Here is a 22,316-nt window from a genome sequence, read left to right as displayed (position 1 = left end):
TATCATCACCGAAATCAAAGAATTCGACATTGCAAAAATATACACAAAACTCGCTAACCTCACCAAACCTAACCTTACCTAACCTAACCATCACCGAAATCAAAGAATTCGAGATTGTAAGATTTACACAAAACTCCCTTACCTCACCAAACCTAACCCAACCTAACCCAACCATCAACGAAATCAAAGAATTCGACATTACAAAATTACACCCAATTCATACTAACCTCACCAAACCTAACCTAACTTAACCCAACCATCACCGAAATTAAATAATTCGAGATTGTAAGATTTACACAAAACTCTCTAACATCACCAAACCTAACCCAACCTAACCCAACCATCACCGAAATCAAAGAATTCGAGATTGTTAGATTTACTCAAAACTCGCTAAACCCACCAAACAAAAACTCAACCTAACCTAATCATCACCGAAATCAAAGAATTTGACATTACAAAAATATACACAATTTATGCTAACCTCACCAAACCTTACCCAACCTAACCTAACCATCACCGAAATCAAAGAATTCGACATTGCAAAAATATACACAAAACTCGCTTACCTCAGCAAACCTAACCTTACTTAACCTAACCATCACCGAAATCAAAAAATTCGAGATTGTAAGATTTACACAATACACGCTAACGCTACCAAACCAAACCCAACCTAACCTTATCATCACCGAAATCAAAGAATTCGACATTACTAAATTATACACAATTCATGATAACCTCACCAAACCTAACCCAACCTAACCTAACCATCACCGAATTCAAAGAATTCGAGATTGTAAGATTTACTCAAAACTCGCTTACCTCACCAAACCTAACCCAACCTAACCTAACCATCACCGAAATCAAAGAATCGAGATTGTTTGATTTACTCAAAACTCGCTTACCTCACCAAACCTTATCCAACCTAACCCAACCATCACCGAAATCAAAGAATTCGAGATTGTAAGATTTACTCAAAACTCGCTCACCTCACCAATCCAAACTCAACCTAAACTAATCATCACCGAAATCAAAGAATTCTACATTGCAAAAATACACAAAAAACTCGTTAACCTCACCAATCCTTACCCAACCTAACCTAACCATCACCGAAACCAAATAATTCGAGATTGTAAGATTTACACAAAACTCCCTTACCTCACCAAACCTAACCCATCCTAACCTAAACATCACCGAAATCAAATAATTCGAGATTGTAAGATTTACTCAAAACTCGCTTACCCCACCAAACCTTACCCAACCAAACCTAACCATCACCGAAACCAAATAATTCGAGATTGTAAGATTTACTCAAAACTCGCTTACCCCACCAAACCTAACCCAACCTAACCTGACCATCAACGAAATCGAAGAATTCGACATTGCTAAAATATAAAAAAAACTCGCTAACCTCACCAAACCAAACCCAACCTAACCTAACCATCACCGAAATCAAAGAATTCGACATTGCAAATATATACACAAAACTCGCTAACCTCACCAAACCTAACCTTACCTAGCCTAACCATCACCGAAATCAAAGGATTCGAGATTGTAAGATTTACAAAAGACTCCCTTACCTCATCAAACCTAACCCAACCTAACCTAACTATCACCGAATTCAAAAAATTCGAGATTGTAAGATTTACACAAAACTACCTTACCTAACCAAACCTAACCCAACCTAACCTAAACATCACCGAAATCAAATAATTCGAGATTGTAAGATTTACTCAAAACTCGCTTACCCCACCAAACCTAACCCAACCTAACCTGACCATCACCGAAATCAAATAATTCGAGATTGTAAGATTTACTCAAAACTCGCTTACCCCACCAAACCTAACCCAACCTAACCTGACCATCACCGAAATCAAAGAATTCGACATTACAAAATTAAACCCAATTCATGCTAACCTCACCAAACCTAACCTAACTTAACCCAACCATCACCGAAATCAAAGAAATTGAGATTGTAAGATTTACACAAAACTCGCTAACATCACCAAACCTTACCCAACCTAACCGAACCATCACCGAAATCAAAGAATTCGAAATTGTTAGATTTACTCAAAACTCGCTAACCTCACCAAACAAAAACTCAACCTAACCTAATCATCTTCGAAATCAAAGAATTTGACATTACAAAAATATACACAATTTATGCTAACCTTACCAAACCTTACCCAACCTAACCTAACCATCACCGAAACCAAATAATTCGAGATTGTAAGATTTACACAAAACTCCCTAACCTCACCAAACCTAACCCAACCTAACCTAAACATCACCGAAATCAAAGAATTCGAGATTTTAAGATTTACTCAAAACTCCCTTGCCTCACCAAACCTAACCCAACCTAACCTAAACATCACCGAAATCAAATAATTCGAAATTGTAAGATTTACTCAAAACTCGCTTACCCCACCAAACCTAACCCAACCTAACCTGACCATCAACGAAATCAAAGAATTCGACATTGCAACAATATACACAAAACTCGCTAACCTCACCAAACCTAACCTTACCTTACCTAACCATCACAGAAATCAAAGAATTCGACATTACAAAATTAAACCCAATTCATGCTAACCTCACCAAACCTAACCTAACTTAACCCAACCATCACCGAAATCAAAGAATTCGAGATTGTAAGATTTACACAAAACTCGCTAACATCACCAAAACCTTACCCAACCTAACCCAACCATCACCGAAATCAAAGAATTCGAGATTGTTAGATTTACTCAAAACTCGCTAACCTCACCAAACAAAAACTCAACCTAACCTTATCATCTTCGAAATCAAAGAATTTGACATTACAAAAATATACACAATTTATGCTAACCTCACCAAATCTTACCCAACCTAACCTAACCATCACCGAAATCATAGAATTCGAGATTGTAAGATAAACAAAAAACTCGCTTACCTCTCCAAACCTAACCCAAGCTAACCTAATCATCACCGAAATCAATAAATTCGAGATTGTAAGATTTACACAAAACTCGCTAACCTCACCAAACTTAACCCAACCTAACCTAACCGTCACGGAAATCAAAGAATTTTAGATTGTAAGATTTACTCAAAACTCGCTAACCTCACCAAACCAAACTCAACCTAACCTAAACAAAGAATTTGACATATACAAAAATATACACCATTCATGCTAACCTCACCAAACCTAACCCAACCTAACCTAACCATCACCGAAATCAAAAAATTCGAGATTGTAAAATTTACACAATACTCGCTAACGTTACCAAACCAAACCCAACCTAACCTTATCATCACCGAAATCAAAGAATTCGAGATTGTAAGATTTACTCAAAACTCGCTTACCTCACCAAACCTAAACCAACCTAACCTAACCATCACCGAAATCAAAAAATCGAGATTGTTTGATTTACTCAAAACTCGCTTACCTCACCGAACATAACCCAACCTAACCCAACCATCACCGAAATCAAAGAATTCGAGATTGTTAGATTAACTCAAAACTCGCTCACCTCACCAAACCAAACTCAACCTAATCTAATCATCACCAAAATCAAAGAATTTGACATTACAAAAATATACACAATTCATGCTAACCTCACCAAACCTTACCCAACCTAACCTAACCATCACCGAAACCAAATAATTCGAGATTGTAAGATTTACTCAAAATTCGCTTACCCCACCAAACCTAACCCAACCTAAACTAATCATCAACGAAATCGAAGAATTCGACATTGCTAAAATATAAACAAAACTCGCTAACCTCACCAAACCTAAACCAACCTAACCTAACCATCACCGAAATCAAAGAATTTGAGATTGTAAGATTTGATCAAAACTTGCTCACCTCACCAAACCAAACTCAACCTAATCAAATCATCACCTAATCTAATCATCGCGCCAAACTCAACCTAATCTAACCTAACCTAACCTAACCATCACCGAAATCAAAGAATTCGAGATTGTAAGATTTACACAAAACTCGCTAACCTCACCAAACCTAACCCAACCTTACCTAACCATCGCCGAAATCAAAAAATTCGAGATTGTAAGATTTACACAAAACTCGCTAACCTCACCAAACCTAACCCAACCTAACCTAACCATCACCAAAATCATAGAATTCGAGATTGTAAGATAAACAAAAAACTCGCTAACCTCTCCAAACCTAACCTAACCTAACCTAACCATCACCGAAATCAAAGAATTTGAGATTGTAAGATTTACTCAAAACTCGCTAACCTCACCAAACCAAACTCAACCTAACCTAATCATCACCGAAATCAAAGAATTTGACATATACAAAAATATACACAATTCATGCTTACCTCACCAAACCTAACCCAACCTAACCTAACCATCACCGAAATCAAAAAATTCGAGATTGTATGATTTACACAATACTCGCTAACGTTACCAAACCAAACCCAATCTAACCTTATCATCACCGAAATCAAAGAATTTGACATATACAAAAATATACACAATTCATGCTAACCTCACCAAACCTAACCCAACCTAACCTTACCATCACCGAAATCAAAAAATTCGAGATTGTATGATTTACACAATACTCGCTAACGTTACCAAACCAAACCCAATCTAACCTTATCATCACCGAAATCAAAGAATTCGACATTACTAAATTATACACAATTCATGATAACCTCACCAAACCTAACCCAACCTAACCTAACCATCACCGAATTCAAAGAATTCGAGATTGTAAGATTTACTCAAAACTCGCTTACCTCACCAAACCTAACCCAACCTAACCTAACCATCACCAAAATCATAGAATTCGAGATTGTAAGATAAACAAAAAACTCGCTAACCTCTCCAAACCTAACCTAACCTAACCTAACCATCACCGAAATCAAAGAATTTGAGATTGTAAGATTTACTCAAAACTCGCTAACCTCACCAAACCAAACTCAACCTAACCTAATCATCACCGAAATCAAAGAATTTGACATATACAAAAATATACACAATTCATGCTAACCTCACCAAACCTAACCCAACCTAACCTAACCATCACCGAAATCAAAAAATTCGAGATTGTATGATTTACACAATACTCGCTAACGTTACCAAACCAAACCCAATCTAACCTTATCATCACCGAAATCAAAGAATTTGACATATACAAAAATATACACAATTCATGCTAACCTCACCAAACCTAACCCAACCTAACCTAACCATCACCGAAATCAAAAAATTCGAGATTGTATGATTTACACAATACTCGCTAACGTTACCAAACCAAACCCAATCTAACCTTATCATCACCGAAATCAAAGAATTCGACATTACTAAATTATACACAATTCATGATAACCTCACCAAACCTAACCCAACCTAACCTAACCATCACCGAATTCAAAGAATTCGAGATTGTAAGATTTACTCAAAACTCGCTTACCTCACCAAACCTTACCCAACCTAACCTAACCATCACCGAAATCAAAGAATCGAGATTATTTGATTTACTCAAAACTCGCTTACCTCACCAAACCTAACCCGACTATCACCGAAATCAAGGAATTCGAGATTGTAAGATTTACTCAAAACTCGCTAACCTCACCAAACCTAACCCAACCTAACCTAACCATCACCGAAATCATAGAATTCGAGATTGTAAGATAAACAAAAAACTCGCTTACCTCTCCAAACCTAACCTAACCTAACCTAACCATCACCGAAATCAAAGAATTCAAAATTGTTAGATTTACACAAAACTCGCTAACCTCACCAAACCTAACCCAACATTACCTAACCATCACCGAAATCAAAAAATTCGAGATTGTAAGATTTACACAAAAATCGCTAACCTCACCAAACCTAACCCAAGCTAACCTAATCATCACCAAAATCAATAAATTCGAGATTGTAAGATTTACACAAAACTCGCTAACCTCACCAAACTTAACCCAACCTAACCTAACCGTCACGGAAATCAAAGAATTTTAGATTTTTAGATTAACTCAAAACTCGCTTACCTCACCAAACCAAACTCAACCTAACCTAATCAAAGAATTTGACATATACAAAAATATACACAATTCATGCTAACCTCACCAAACCTAACCCAACCTAACCTAACCATCACCGAAATCAAAAAATTCGAGATTGTAAGATTTACACAATACTCGCTAACGTTACCAAACCAAACCCAACCTAACCTTATCATCACCGAAATCAAAGAATTCGAGATTGTAAGATTTACTCAAAACTCGCTTACCTCACCAAACCTAAACCAACCTAACCTAACCATCACCGAAATCAAAAAATCGAGATTGTTTGATTTACTCAAAACTCGCTTACCTCACCAAACCTAACCCAACCTAACCCAACCATCACCGAAATCAAATAATTCGAGATTGTAAGATTTACACAAAACTCTCCAACATCACCAAACCTAACCCAACCTAACCCAACCATCACCGAAATCAAAGAATTCGAGATTGTTAGATTTACTCAAAACTCGCTAAACCCACCAAACAAAAACTCAACCTAACCTAATCATCACCGAAATCAAAGAATTAGACATTACAAAAATATACACAATTTATGCTAACCTCACCAAACCTTACCCAACCTAACCTAACCATCACCGAAATCAAAGAATTCGACATTGCAAAAATATACACAAAACTCGCTTACCTCAGCAAACCTAACCTTACTTAACCTAACCATCACCGAAATCAAAGAAATCAAGATTGTAAGATTTACACAAAACTCCCTTTCCTCACCAAACCTTACCCAACCTAACCCAACCATCACCGAAATCAAAGAATTTGAGATTGTAAGATTTACTCAAAACTCGCTAACCTCACCAAACCAAACTCAACCTAATCTAATCATCACCGAAATCAAAGAATTTGACATATACAAAAATATACACAATTCATGCTAACCTCACCAAACCTAACCCAACCTAACCCAACCATCACCGAAATCAAAGAATTCGAGATTGTTAGATTTACTCAAAACTCGCTAACCTCACCAAACCAAACTCAACCTAATCTAATCATCACCGAAATCAAAGAATTTGACATATACAAAAATATACACAATTCATGCTAACCTCACCAAACCTAACCCAACCTAACCCAACCATCACCGAAATCAAAGAATTCGAGATTGTTTGATTTACTCAAAACTCGCTCACCTCACCAAACCAAACTCAACCTAATCTAATCATCACCAAAATCAAAGAATTTGACATTACAAAAATATACACAATTCATGCTAACCTCACCAAACCTTACCCAACCTAACCTAACCATCACCGAAACCAAATAATTCGAGATTGTAAGATTTACTCAAAATTCGCTTACCCCACCAAACCTAACCCAACCTAAACTAATCATCAACGAAATCGAAGAATTCGACATTGCTAAAATATAAACAAAACTCGCTAACCTCACCAAACCTAAACCAACCTTACCTAACCATCACCGAAATCAAAGAATTTGAGATTGTAAGATTTGATCAAAACTTGCTCACCTCACCAAACCAAACTCAACCTAATCAAATCATCACCTAATCTAATCATCGCGCCAAACTCAACCTAATCTAACCTAACCTAACCTAACCATCACCGAAATCAAAGAATTCGAGATTGTAAGATTTACACAAAACTCGCTAACCTCACCAAACCTAACCCAACCTTACCTAACCATCGCCGAAATCAAAAAATTCGAAATTGTAAGATTTACACAAAACTCACTAACCTCACCAAACCTAACCCAACCTAACCTAACCATCACCAAAATCATAGAATTCGAGATTGTAAGATAAACAAAAAACTCGCTAACCTCTCCAAACCTAACCTAACCTAACCTAACCATCACCGAAATCAAAGAATTTGAGATTGTAAGATTTACTCAAAACTCGCTAACCTCACCAAACCAAACTCAACCTAACCTAATCATCACCGAAATCAAAGAATTTGACATATACAAAAATATACACAATTCATGCTTACCTCACCAAACCTAACCCAACCTAACCTAACCATCACCGAAATCAATAAATTCGAGATTGTATGATTTACACAATACTCGCTAACGTTACCAAACCAAACCCAATCTAACCTTATCATCACCGAAATCAAAGAATTCGACATTACTAAATTATACACAATTCATGATAACCTCACCAAACCTAACCCAACCTAACCTAACCATCACCGAATTCAAAGAATTCGAGATTGTAAGATTTACTCAAAACTCGCTTACCTCACCAAACCTAACCCAACCTAACCTAACCATCACCGAAATCAAAGAATCGAGATTATTTGATTTACTCAAAACTCGCTTACCTCACCAAACCTAACCCAACTATCACCGAAATCAAGGAATTCGAGATTTACTCAAAACTCGCTCACCTCACCTATCCTAACCTAACCTAACCTAACCTAACCTAACCTAACCTAACCTAACCTTATCATCACCGAAATCAAAGAATTCGACATTGCAAAAATATACACAAAACTCGCTAACCTCACCAAACCTAACCTTACCTAACCTAACCATCACCGAAATCAAAGAATTCGAGATTGTAAGATTTACACAAAACTCCCTTACCTCACCAAACCTAACCCAACCTAACCCAACCATCACCGAAATCAAAGAATTCGAGATTGTAAGATTTACACAAAACTCGCATACCTCACCAAACCTAACCATCACCGAAATAAAAGAATTTGAGATTGTAAGACTTACACAAATTTGCTACACTCACCAAACTTAACCCAAACTTATCTAACCATCACCGAATTCAAAGAATTCGAGATTGTAAGATTTACTCAATACTCGCTCACCTCACCTATCCTAACCTAACCTTTTTTTTTTTTTTTTTTTTTTTTTATCGTCGGAGGTGGGGAATCTTCCAAAGACATCCTCCAGCCCGAACTGGAGGATAGTGTCGGATTTTTACCGACTAAACCCCACCCCCGTGACACCTCTGCTCCCCGGACACATTTTCATGTTTTGCTTCGGGAAAGCAGTTTTGTCTTAGCTATTTATGGCTCTTCCTTCGAGTTCTCGGGTTCTTTCTGCTTCTTCTTTATTTTTCATTATCGTGGAAGCAAATGCTTCCCACGCTGACCAGGCAGTTGCGCTATCCAGTATGTCGAAGATCATGTTTCTCGGCGTCAGGTGTTCTACGGCGATTACAGTTCTGAATGTTCTTCTGTCGTCTTCCCATGCTGGACAATCAAAGGTTGTGTGGGCCGCGTCGTCTTTCTCGTTTTCACAGTGGTGGCACTTCGGAGTTGTTTCCTTTCCTATTTTGTGTAGGTAGGTCCCGAAGCACCCGTGACCTGTGAGTATTTGGGTCGTGTGGTGATTCAATTCGCCGTGCTTTCTTTGGCACCACGCTTTTAGGTCTCCGATGAGATGGTGTGTCCATCGACCTTTTTCAGAGTTGTTCCATCTGTCTTGCCATTTGATCATCGTTGTCTCTCTGGCTGTACTCTTCTTTTCACCTCTGTAGATCGCTTGTCGTTCTTGAGCGAGTAAGTCGATCGGTGGAATGGCGCACAACACAAGGATGGCATCTTCTGATACTGTTCGGTATGCCGCTGCGACTCTTAATGCAGCTCTTCTTTGTACTCTAGCGAGGCTGAGCCTCGTCATCTCAACCTTTGTTTTTTCCGCCCAAATCGGAGCACCGTACAGGAGGACTGAGTGTACTACTTCACAGTATAGTTTTCTTCTCCTCTGTTTCGGTCCACCGATGTTGGGCATCAGTCTGGCGAGGTCTTCTGCTATTTGGGCCGCCCTAGCTCCCGCTTTTTCCGCATGTTTTGCAAAGCGTAGTTTGTCATCTAGCTGCACTCCCAAATACCGCAGTGATCTGCTGAACGTCACCTCAAAGCCGTTGACTGTTATTTGAGGAGGCAGCAGCTTTCTACGTCTTGTGAAGAATACAGCTTCGGTTTTCTGGACGGCGAGCTCCAAGCCCGCATCCACGAGCCATTTTTTAACCCTTCTTATGGCTTCTTCGCTTCTTAGGCGTAAAGATGTTGTGTTCTTTGCGGTGACAAGCAACGCGACATCGTCAGCAAAGGCGACCAGGCTCGTTTCATCTGGCATTGGGATCTTCAACAAGCCGTCGTACATTACATTCCGAAGCGCCGGGCCCAGGACCGATCCCTGTGGTACGCCCGCAGTGACTGATCGTTCGTATTTTTTGCCCATGCATTCATACAGAAGGATTCTGTCCGAAAAATAGCTCTCCATCATCTTGATAAGTTTTTCCGGAGCATTGATAGTGACTAATGCATCGAGAGTCCTTCCCCAGTTGGCAGTATCCTAACCTAACCTAACCTAACCTAACCTAACCTAACCTAACCTAATCATCACCGAAATCAAAGAATTTAACATTACAAAAATATACACAATTCATGCTAACCTCACCAAACCTAACCCAACCTAACCTAACCATCACCGAAATCAAAAAATTCGAGATTGTAAGATTTACACAATACACGCTAACGCTACCAAACCAAACCCAACCTAACCTTATCATCACCGAAATCAAAGAATTCGACATTACTAAATTATACACAATTCATGATAACCTCACCAAACCTAACCCAACCTAACCTAACCATCACCGAATTCAAAGAATTCGAGATTGTAAGATTTACTCAAAACTCGCTTACCTCACCAAACCTAACCCAACCTAACCTAACCATCACCGAAATCAAAGAATCGAGATTGTTTGATTTACTCAAAACTCGCTTACCTCACCAAACCTTATCCAACCTAACCCAACCATCACCGAAATCAAAGAATTCGAGATTGTAAGATTTACTCAAAACTCGCTCACCTCACCAATCCAAACTCAACCTAAACTAATCATCACCGAAATCAAAGAATTCTACATTGCAAAAATACACAAAAAACTCGTTAACCTCACCAATCCTTACCCAACCTAACCTAACCATCACCGAAACCAAATAATTCGAGATTGTAAGATTTACACAAAACTCCCTTACCTCACCAAACCTAACCCATCCTAACCTAAACATCACCGAAATCAAATAATTCGAGATTGTAAGATTTACTCAAAACTCGCTTACCCCACCAAACCTTACCCAACCAAACCTAACCATCACCGAAACCAAATAATTCGAGATTGTAAGATTTACTCAAAACTCGCTTACCCCACCAAACCTAACCCAACCTAACCTGACCATCAACGAAATCGAAGAATTCGACATTGCTAAAATATAAAAAAAACTCGCTAACCTCACCAAACCTAACCCAACCTAATTTAACCATCACCGAAATCAAAGAATTCGACATTGCAAAAATATACACAAAACTCGCTAACCTCACCAAACCTAACCTTACCTAGCCTAACCATCACCGAAATCAAAGCATTCGAGATTGTAAGATTTACACAAAACTCCCTTACCTCACCAAACCAAACCCAACCTAACCTAAACATCACCGAAATCAAAGAATTCGAGATTGTAAGATTTACACAAAACTCCCTTACCTCACCAAACCTAACCCAAACTAACCTAAACATCACCGAAATCAAAGAATTCGACATTGTTAAAAAAAAAAACTCGCTATCCTCATCAAACCTAACCCAACCTAACCTATCCATCACCGAAATCAAAGTTTTCGACATTGCAAAAATATACACAGAACTCGCTTACATCACCAAACCTAACCCAACCTAACCCTGCCATCACCGAAATCGAAGAATTCGAGATTGTAAGATTTACTCAAAGCTCACTTTTCTCACCAAACCTAACCCAACCTAACCTAATCATCAACGAAATCAAATAATTCGACATTGCAAAAATATACACAAATTATGCTAACCTCACTAAACCAAACCCAACCTAACGTCACCATCACCGACATCAAAGAATTTGAGATTGTAAGATTTAAACATCACCGAAATCAAAGAATTAGACCATACAAAAATATACACAATTCTACCTCACCAAACCTAACCCAACCTAACCTATATATCACCGAAACCAAATAATTCGAGATTGTAAGATTTACTCAAAACTCGCTTACCCCACCAAACCTAACCCAACCTAACCTTATCATCAACGAAATCAAATAATTCGACATTACAAAAATATACACAAATTATGCTAACCTCACCAAACCAAACCCAACCTAACGTCACCATCACCGACATCAAAGAATTTGAGATTGTAAGATTTAAACATCACCGAAATCAAAGAATTAGACATTTCAAAAATATACACAATTCTACCTCACCAAACCTAACCCAACCTAACCTACATATCACCGAAACCAAATAATTCGAGATTGTAAGATTTACTCAAAACTCGCTTACCCCACCAAATCTAACCCAACCTAACCTAATCATCAACGAAATCAAATAATTCGACATTACAAAAATATACACAAATTATGCTAACCTCACCAAACCAAACCCAACCTAACGTCACCATCACCGACATCAAAGAATTTGAGATTGTAAGATTTAAACATCACCGAAATCAAAGAATTAGACATTACAAAAATATACACAATTCTACCTCACCAAACCTAACCCAACCTTACCTATATATCACCGAAACCAAATAATTCGAGATTGTAAGATTTACTCAAAACTCGCTTACCCCACCAAACCTAACCCAACCTAACCTAATCATCAACGAAATCAAATAATTCGACATTACAAAAATATACACAAATTATGCTAACCTCGCCAAACCAAACCCAACCTAACGTCACCATCACCGACATCAAAGAATTTGAGATTGTAAGATTTAAACATCACCGAAATCAAAGAATTAGACATTACAAAAATATACACAATTCTACCTCACCAAACCTAACCCAACCTAACCTATATATCACCGAAACCAAATAATTCGAGATTGTAAGATTTACTCAAAACTCGCTTACCCCACCAAACCTAACCCAACCTAACCTAATCATCAACGAAATCAAATAATTAATCAAACCTAAACCTAATAAATAATTAATCAAACCTAACCTAACCTAACCTAATCATCACCGAAATCAAAGAATTTGACATTACAATAATATACACAATTCATGCTAACCTCACCAAACCTAACCCAACCTAACCTAACCATCACCGGAATCAAAGAATTTGACATTTAAAAATATACGCAATTCATTGTAACCTCACCAAACCTTACCCAACCTAACCTAACTATCACCGAAATCAAAGAATTCGAGATTGTAAGATTTACTCAAAGCTCACTTTTCTCACCAAACCTAACCCAACCTAACCTAATCATCAACGAAATCAAAGAATTCGACATTGCCAAAATATACTCAAAACTCGCTAGCCTCACCAAACCTAACCCAACCTAACCTTCTCATCTAACCTAACCTTTTTTTTTTTTTTTTTTTATCGTCGGAGGTGGGGAATCTTCCAAAGACATCCTCCAGCCCGAACTGGAGGATAGTGTCGGATTTTTACCGACTAAACCCCACCCCCTTGACACCTCTGCTCCCCGGACACATTTTCATGTTTTGCTTCGGGAAAGCAGTTTTGTCTTAGCTATTTATGGCTCTTCCATCGAGTTCTCGGGTTCTTTCTGCTTCTTCTTTATTTTTCATTATCGTGGAAGCAAATGCTTCCCACGCTGACCAGGCAGTTGCGCTATCCAGTATGTCGAAGATCATGTTTCTCGGCGTCAGGTGTTCTACGCCGATTACAGTTCTGAATGTTCTTCTGTCGTCTTCCCATGCTGGACAATCAAAGGTTGTGTGGGCCGCGTCGTCTTTCTCGTTTTCACAGTGGTGGCACTTCGGAGTTGTTTTCTTTCCTATTTTGTGTAGGTAGGTCCCGAAGCACCCGTGACCTGTGAGTATTTGGGTCGTGTGGTGATTCAGTTCGCCGTGCTTTCTTTGGCACCACGCTTTTAGGTCTCCGATGAGATGGTGTGTCCATCGACCTTTTTCTGAGTTGTTCCATCTGTCTTGCCATTTGATCATCGTTGTCTCTCTGGCTGTACTCTTCTTTTCACCTCTGTAGATCGCTTGTCGTTCTAGAGCGAGTAAGTCGATCGGTGGAATGGCGCACAACACCAGGATGGCATCTTCAGATACTGTACGGTATGCCGCTGCGACTCTTAATGCAGCTCTTCTTTGTACTCTAGCGAGGCTGAGCCTCGTCCTCTCAACCTTTGTTTTTTCCGCCCAAATCGGAGCACCGTACAGGAGGACTGAGTGTTCTACTTCACAGTATAGTTTTCTTCTCCTCTGTTTCGGTCCACCGATGTTGGGCATCAGTCTGGCGAGGTCTTCTGCTATTTGGGCCGCCCTAGCTCCCGCTTTTTCCGCATGTTTTGCAAAGCGTAGTTTGTCATCTAACTGCACTCCCAAATACCGGTGACAAGCAACGTGACATCGTCAGCAAAGGCGACCAGGCTCGTTTCATCTGGCATTGGGATCTTCAACAAGCCGTCGTACATTACATTCCAAAGCGCCGGGCCCAGGACCGATCCCTGTGGTACGCCCGCAGTGACTGATCGTTCGTATTTTTTGCTCATGCATTCATACAGATGGATTCTGTCCGAAAAATAGCTCTCGATCATCTTGATAAGTTTTTCCGGAGCATTGATAGTGACTAATGCATCGAGAGTCCTTCCCCAGTTGGCAGTGTTGAATGCATTTTTTATGTCGAGCCCGATCATCACAACATGTTTGCTCGCCTTGACGCTCCCACGCCATGCAAGTCTTACGGTGTTTACGACTTCACTGATCGCGTCAATAGTTGAGCGACCGGGTCGAAATCCAAATTGCTGCGATGACAGTCCTGTGTCCCTGTTTTCTAGCTGTTGTTGTAGTCGCTGTAGGAGAAGTCTCTCTAGTAACTTTCCTACCCCGTCAAGTCGGCAGAGTGGCCTGTATGATGAAGGTCCTGGTGGGCCTCCCTTTCCTTTTGAAATCAGCACGAGTTTTTGTCTTTTCCATGGTTTTGGAAAGGTTCCTTCCGACAGACAAGCATTGAAGGTCGTCAACAGCAACGCAGGATCGCTCAAGGCAATTCTTTTAATAACTGCGTTTGGAATGCAGTCCGGTCCCGGCGCCTTTTCAATATTTATTCGTTTGGCGGCTGCTACGACTTCTTCCTCCATGAAAATCGGCATCTCATCACCAGTACTGCTCGCCGATCGTCTTTCCATCACTGGGTGTTGCGGAAAGAGGCCATCTATGACCAATTCAAGACTCGCCTTGTTTTCAAGATATGGATCGACAGTTCCAATTCGGAGCTTTTTCCTTATGATCTTATATGGGCTCCCCCACGGATCCACATCAATCGATTTGCAGAGCTCTTTCCAGCATCTCTCTTTACTTTCTTTTATAGCTTTTCGTAAAGCTATCCTGGCTTCTTCATATTTCACTCTTTGCTGTTCATTGCTTGACCGTCGTTGTGCTCGGCGTCTGCAGGTTAAGCACTCGCGGCGAAGTATGGCGATGTTTTCGGTCCACCAGAAGACCGGGCGCCTCTTTTTACCTCCGCGTCTCGGCATCGATGCGTCGCAGCTCTCACTCAATAGGTCATTTAATGAGTTGGCAATGTCTTCGGCTCCAACCCCGCTGCTTGCGACGTCAGTCACTTTTGATCTTAGTTCTGCAACGGCTTCGTCCAAAGCTACGATGTCCAGCTTACGAGCTCCCCAGCCAGAACTAGAAGGTAACATTTGTGGCCCGGCGAGGCGATCTTCCAACTCGAAGCCAATGTAGCGATGGTCGCTGTGAGAGTAGCTGTCAAGCACTTGCCATTTTCGGATCCTGCCAATTATTGTTTCACCTGCAAATGTGACATCGATGACCGATCCGGTGCTGCCCCGAACGAACGTGTAAGCACTTCCTACGTTGGCCGCATGCAGATGTAAATGCGATGCCATTTCAGAGAGTAAAATACCTCTGCGATCCGTTTTTTGAGAGCCCCACTCTGGAGCTTTTGAGTTAAAATCTCCGGCAACGACAACAGGTAAGGTCGATGTTCTCACGTCATCTTCAAGGCAGACGAGATCTCTCTTGAACTCCTCTATTGTTGCACTAGGAGAAAAATAGCAGCTATAGAACCTCACTCCCCTCATCTCCACCCACGTCCGGCCTTGGACGCCAATTGAAACAGCATTCGTGATTCGCAGGTGGGCAGTTGGTGTGTAGATTGCAGATCTTGAGCTTGCATCCGAATACCATCGATGAGGAATGTTGCGGTACTGTTCAGACACAATCACGAGGTCCGCTCGCCGCTCCTCTGCTGTCTGTATCATCACATCCTGCGCCGCCTGGCATCCATTCAGATTGATCTGGAGTATGCGGATCATTGTTGTGTTCGTCCTTTCAGAGCAGTCCGGAGGGCTGCACAGCTTCGACTACCGGTCTGATGACCGCTGCTTATTTTTTCTCCTTCACAAATGCTGCAGTGTGGGTCGTTCTTACAAATCACAGCTTTATGGCCTTCCTGGCCGCACTTGTTGCATTCTTTGCTTCTGTCTTGTTTGCTGGCGCATTCTACCGCAATGTGTCCGAATCCCCGACACCTGAAGCATCTTATTATATGGACTCGGGGCCTCAAACGACAATTGACCCATCCGATTCGAATTCTTCCGGCCTTAATCAATTCAGTGGCATCGTCTCTCGGGAGTTTGACCATCGCAATCTGAGTGCCTCCATAAGCCGGTTTGAACGTGATCAATCGCGCATTTCTCATGTGGTGAAGCGCTTGCTAATGCCTCCATCAATTCTGTCTCATCCGTGGCCCCATCGATGTCCCGTATTTCAATGACGACTCCAGGGACGAGCTTCTTCACAGTCGCACCATTGCCCAGAATCGCGGAAATCGCACCCATTAGCTCTTCCGTTTTTGTTGTTCCTTTTTGCATTTTTATAAGAACTTCTCCACCCTTTGTTTGACGAATAGCGGCAACATCTACATTCTCCATTGGAATTTCTTTTCTGATTTTCTTTAAGGTGTCTGCATATGTCACCGTGCCGTCTGACTTTATTGTTATAGCCTCATTTCTGGGGCCTGGTGGAAATCGCGCATATCGATCTTGAAAGCTATTTTCAATGTTTGGCTGACGCCTATCGTTGTTGTTGTTGGTGTTCTTTGTATCATTTGTTCTTTTATTCTTTTTATTCCGCCTTCTTTTTGACCTTACTTCTTTCCAGGAATCCTCTTTTGGTTGATCTAGTGAGGATGCCGAGTCCATGATTGCGGGATTTTCCGGTATTAAAGCATTTGGAGGATTCTTTAAAACATCGCTCGAGGTGGGATTGAGTTCTATTAGTGTTTTAGTTTGTAATCTATGCTTTAACACGTCTAGTTTTATGTCTTTATATGTATTAAAGGCTATCATTGCCTCTTCAATTCCATCCTTGATTGGAACGTAGGTATTTTTACGTATTTTGCTATTGAGATCAATTAGAATTAATTCTAATTTGTGGAATACCTTCTGCTCGAGAGCTTCTTTAGCAGTAATCTCACACATTTCCAAAGATATGCTAGCCATTGTTGTCATTATTCCAATTTCTCCGACTAAAAAGTTCACCGTGATCGTTAATTTTTCAATCGGTACGCGCTCGCACACTATTTATTTTGGTCGTTGTTAGTGGTACTTTGATCAGCCGTAATCGCAACAAGTCGTTAGCAACGTAGTTGTTATTGTTATTAATGAGCTGTTGTAAGACGTTTATGTTGTGATGGACACTTTAACACTAACTTTGTCTCTTGTCTCCAGTCAACAGTGTTACGATTCACCGTGGGTGTGTGTAAATGATACTATCATTCTTGCTAACCTCACCAAACCTAACCCAACCTTACCTAACTATCACCGAATTCAAAGAATTCGAGATTGTAAGATTTACACAAAACTCGCTAACCTCACCAAACCTAACCCAACCTAACCTAACCATCACCGAAATCAAAGAATTCAAGATTGTAAGATTAACTCAAATTTCGCTTTCCTCACCAAACCTAACCCAACCAAATCTTACAAAAAATTCGAGGTTGTAAGATTTACACAAAACTCGCTTTCCACACCAAACCTTACCCAAACTAACCTAACCATCACCGAAATCAAAGAATTCGACATTACAAAAATATACACAATTCATGCTAACCTCACCAACCCTAACCTAACCATCACCGAAATCAAAGAATTCGACATAACAAAATTAAACCCAATTCATGCTAACCTCACCAAACCTAACCCAACCTAACCTAACCATCACCGAAATCAAAAAAATTCGAGATTGTAAGATTTACTCAAAACTCGCTTTCCTCACCAAACCTAACCCAACCTAACCTAACCATCAACGAAATCGAAGAATTCGACATTGTTAAAAAAAAAAAAACTCGCTATCCTCATCAAACCTAACCCAACCTAACCTATCCATCACCGAAATCAAAGACTTCGACATTGCAAAAATATACACAGAACTCGCTTACCTCACCAAACCTAACCCAACCTAACCCTACCATCACCGAAATCAAAGAATTCGAGATTGTAAGATTTACTCAAAGCTCACTTTTCTCACCAAACCTAACCCAACCTAACCTAATCATCAACGAAATCAAATAATTCGACATTACAAAAATATACACAATTCATGCTAACCTCACCAAACCAAACCCAACCTAACGTCACCATCACCGACATCAAAGAAATTGATATTGTAAGATTTAAACATCACCGAAATCAAAGAATTAGACATTACAAAAATAAACACAATTCTTGCTAACCTCACCAAACCTAACCCAACCTTACCTAACCATCACCGAAATCAAAGAATTCGAGATTGTAAGATTTACACAAAACTTCCTTTCCTCACCAAACCTAACCCAACCTAACCTTAACATCACCGAAATCAAAGAATTCGAGATTGTAAGATTTACTCAAAACTCGCTTACCTCACCAAACCTAACCCAACCTTACCTAACTATCACGGAATTCAAAGAATTCGAGATTGTAAGATTTACTCAATACTCGCTAACCTCACCTAACCAAACTCAAACTAACCTAATCATCACCGAAATCAAAGAATTTGACATTACAATAATATACACAATTCATGCTAACCTCACCAAACCTAACCCAACCTAACCTAACCATCACCGGAATCAAAGAATTTGACATTAAAAAATATACGCAATTCATGGTAACCTCACCAAACCTTACCCAACCTAACCTAACCATCACCGAAATCAAAGAATTCGAGATTGTAAGATTTACTCAAAGCTCACTTTTCTCACCAAACCTAACCCAACCTAACCTAATCATCAACGAAATCAAAGAATTCGACATTGCCAAAATATACACAAAACTCGCTTACCTCACCAAACCTAACCTTACCTAACCTAACCATCACCGAAATCAAAGAATTCGAGATTGTAAGATATACTCAAAACTCGCTTACCTCACCAAACCTAACCCAACCTAACCTATATATCACGGAATTCAAAGAATTCGAGATTTTAAGATTTACTCAATACTCGCTAACCTCACCTAACCAAACTCAAACTAACCTAATCATCACCGAAATCAAAGAATTTGACATTACAATAATATACACAATTCATGCTAACCTCACCAAAACTAACCCAACCTAACCTAACCATCACCGAAATCAAAGAATTTGAGATTGTAAGATTTACACAAAACTCACTAACGTCACCAAACCTAACCGAACCTAACTTAACCATCACCGAAATCAAAGAATTCGACATTGCTATAATATACACAAAACTCGCTAACCTCATCAAACCTTACCCAACCTTACCTAACCATCACCGAAATCATAGAATTCGAGATTGTAAGATTTACTCAAAACTCGCTTACCTCACCAAACCTAACCCAACCTAACCTCACTATCACGGAAATCAAAGAATTCGAGATTGTAAGATTAACTCAAAACTCGCTTACCTCACCTTACCTTACCCAACCTAACCTAATCATCACCGAAATCAAAGAATTCGACATTACAAAAATATACACAATTCATGCTAAGCTCACCAAACCTAACCCATCCGAACCTAACCATCAACGAAATCAAAGAATTCGAGATTCTAAGATTTACACAAAACTCGCTAACATCACCAAACCTAACCCAACCTAACCCAACTATCAGCGAAATCAAAGAATTTGAGAATGAAAGATTTACACAAAACTCGCTACCTTCACCAAACCTAACCCAACCTAAACTAACCATCACCGAAATCAAAGAATTCGAGAATGTTAGATTTACTCAAAACTCGCTAACCTCAACAAACCAAACTCAACCTAACCGAATCTTCACCAAAATCAAAGAATTTGACATTACAAAAATATACGCAATTCATGGTAACCTCACTAAACCTAACCCAACCTTACCCAACTATCACCGAAATCAAAGAATTTGAGATTGTAAGATTTACACAAAACTCGCTACCCTCACCAAACCTAACCCAACCTAAACTAAACATCACCGAAATCAAAGAATTCGAGATTGTAAGATTTACTCAAAACTCGCTAACCTCACCAAACCAAACTCAACCTAACCTAATCTTTACCGAAATCAAAGAATTTGACATTAAAAAATATACGCAATTCATGGTAACCTCACCAAACCTTACCCAACCTAACCTAACCATCACCGAAATCAAAGAATTCGAGATTGTATGATTTACACAAAACTCGCTTACCTCACCAAACCTAACCCAACCTAACCTCACTATCACGGAAATCAAAGAATTCGAGATTGTAAGATTAACTCAAAACTTGCTTACCTCACCTAACCTTACCCAACCTAACCTAATCATCACCGAAATCAAAGAATTCGACATTACAAAAATATACACAATTCATGCTAACCTCACCAAACCTAACCCACCCTAACCTAACCATCAACGAAATCAAAGAATTCGAGATTCTAAGATATACACAAAACTCGCTAACATCACCAAACCTAACCCAACCTAACCCAACTATCAGCGAAATCAAAGAATTTGAGATTGTAAGATTTACACAAAACTCGCTACCTTCACCAAACCTAACCCAACCTAAACTTACCATCACCGAAATCAAAGAATTCGAGAATGTTAGATTTACTCAAAACTCGCTAACCTCAACAAACCAAACTCAACCTAACCTAATCTTCACCAAAATCAAAGAATTTGACATTACAAAAATATACGCAATTCATGGTAACCTTACCAAACCTAACCCAACCTAACCCAACTATCACCGAAATCAAAGAATTTGAGATTGTAAGATTTACACAAAACTCGCTACCCTCACCAAACCTAACTCAACCTAAACTAAACATCACCGAAATCAAAGAATTCGAGATTGTAAGATTTACTCAAAACTCGCTAACCTCACCAAACCAAACTCAACCTAACCTAATCTTTACCGAAATCAAAGAATTTGACATTAAAAAATATACGCAATTCATGGTAACCTCACCAAACCTTACCCAACCTAACCTTACCATCACCGAAATCAAAAAAATTCGAGATTGTAAGATTTACTCAAAGCTCACTTTTCTCACCAAAACTAACCCAACCTAACCTAATCATCAACGAAATCAAATAATTCGACATTACAAAAATATACACAATTCATGCTAACCTCACCAACCCTAACCTTACCATCACCGAAATCAAAGAATTCGACATAACAAAATTAAACCCAATTCATGCTAACCTCACCAAACCTAACCCAACCTAACCTAACCATCACCGAAATCAAAGAATTCGAGATTGTAAGATTTACACAAAACTCGCTAACCTCACCAAACCTAACCCAACCTTACTTAACCATCACCGAAATCAAAGAATTCAAGATTGTAAGATTAACTCAAATTTCGCTTTCCTCACCAAACCTAACCCAACCAAATCTTACAAAAAATTCGAGGTTGTAAGATTTACACAAAACTCGCTTTCCACACCAAACCTTACCCAAACTAATCTAACCATTACCGAAATCAAAGAATTCGACATTACAAAAATATACACAATTCATGCTAACCTCACCAACCCTAACCTTACCATCACCGAAATCGAAGAATTCGACATAACAAAATTAAACCCAATTCATGCTAACCTCACCAAACCTAACCCAACCTAACCTAACCATCACCGAAATCAAAGAATTCGAGATTGTAAGATTTACACAAAACTCGCTAACCTCACCAAACCTAACCCAACCTTACTTAACCATCACCGAAATCATAGAATTCGAGATTGTAAGATTTACTCAAACTCGCTTACCTCACCAAACCTAACCCAACCTAACCTCACTATCACGGAAATCAAAGAAT

General features: G+C 39.4%; 2 protein-coding genes across 2 annotated transcripts in view; both read right to left on the bottom strand.

Moving 5' to 3' along the window:
- Nucleotides 1-16,339, bottom strand: part of LOC143915888 (uncharacterized) — a 42,704-nt gene extending 26,365 nt beyond the window's left edge. The window contains exon 1 of the mRNA XM_077436709.1: nt 15,368-16,339. Within this exon, the coding sequence (XP_077292835.1) occupies nt 15,368-16,339 (972 nt within the window). The remainder of the gene's footprint in view (nt 1-15,367) is intronic.
- Nucleotides 1-22,316, bottom strand: part of LOC143915452 (uncharacterized) — a 668,062-nt gene that overhangs the window by 144,119 nt on the left and 501,627 nt on the right. The window lies entirely within an intron of this gene.

This window comes from Arctopsyche grandis, chromosome 8 (assembly GCF_051622035.1).
Source record: "Arctopsyche grandis isolate Sample6627 chromosome 8, ASM5162203v2, whole genome shotgun sequence".
Classification (NCBI taxonomy): Eukaryota; Metazoa; Arthropoda; class Insecta; order Trichoptera; family Hydropsychidae; genus Arctopsyche; species Arctopsyche grandis.
This window is presented reverse-complemented; position numbering and strand designations above follow the sequence as displayed.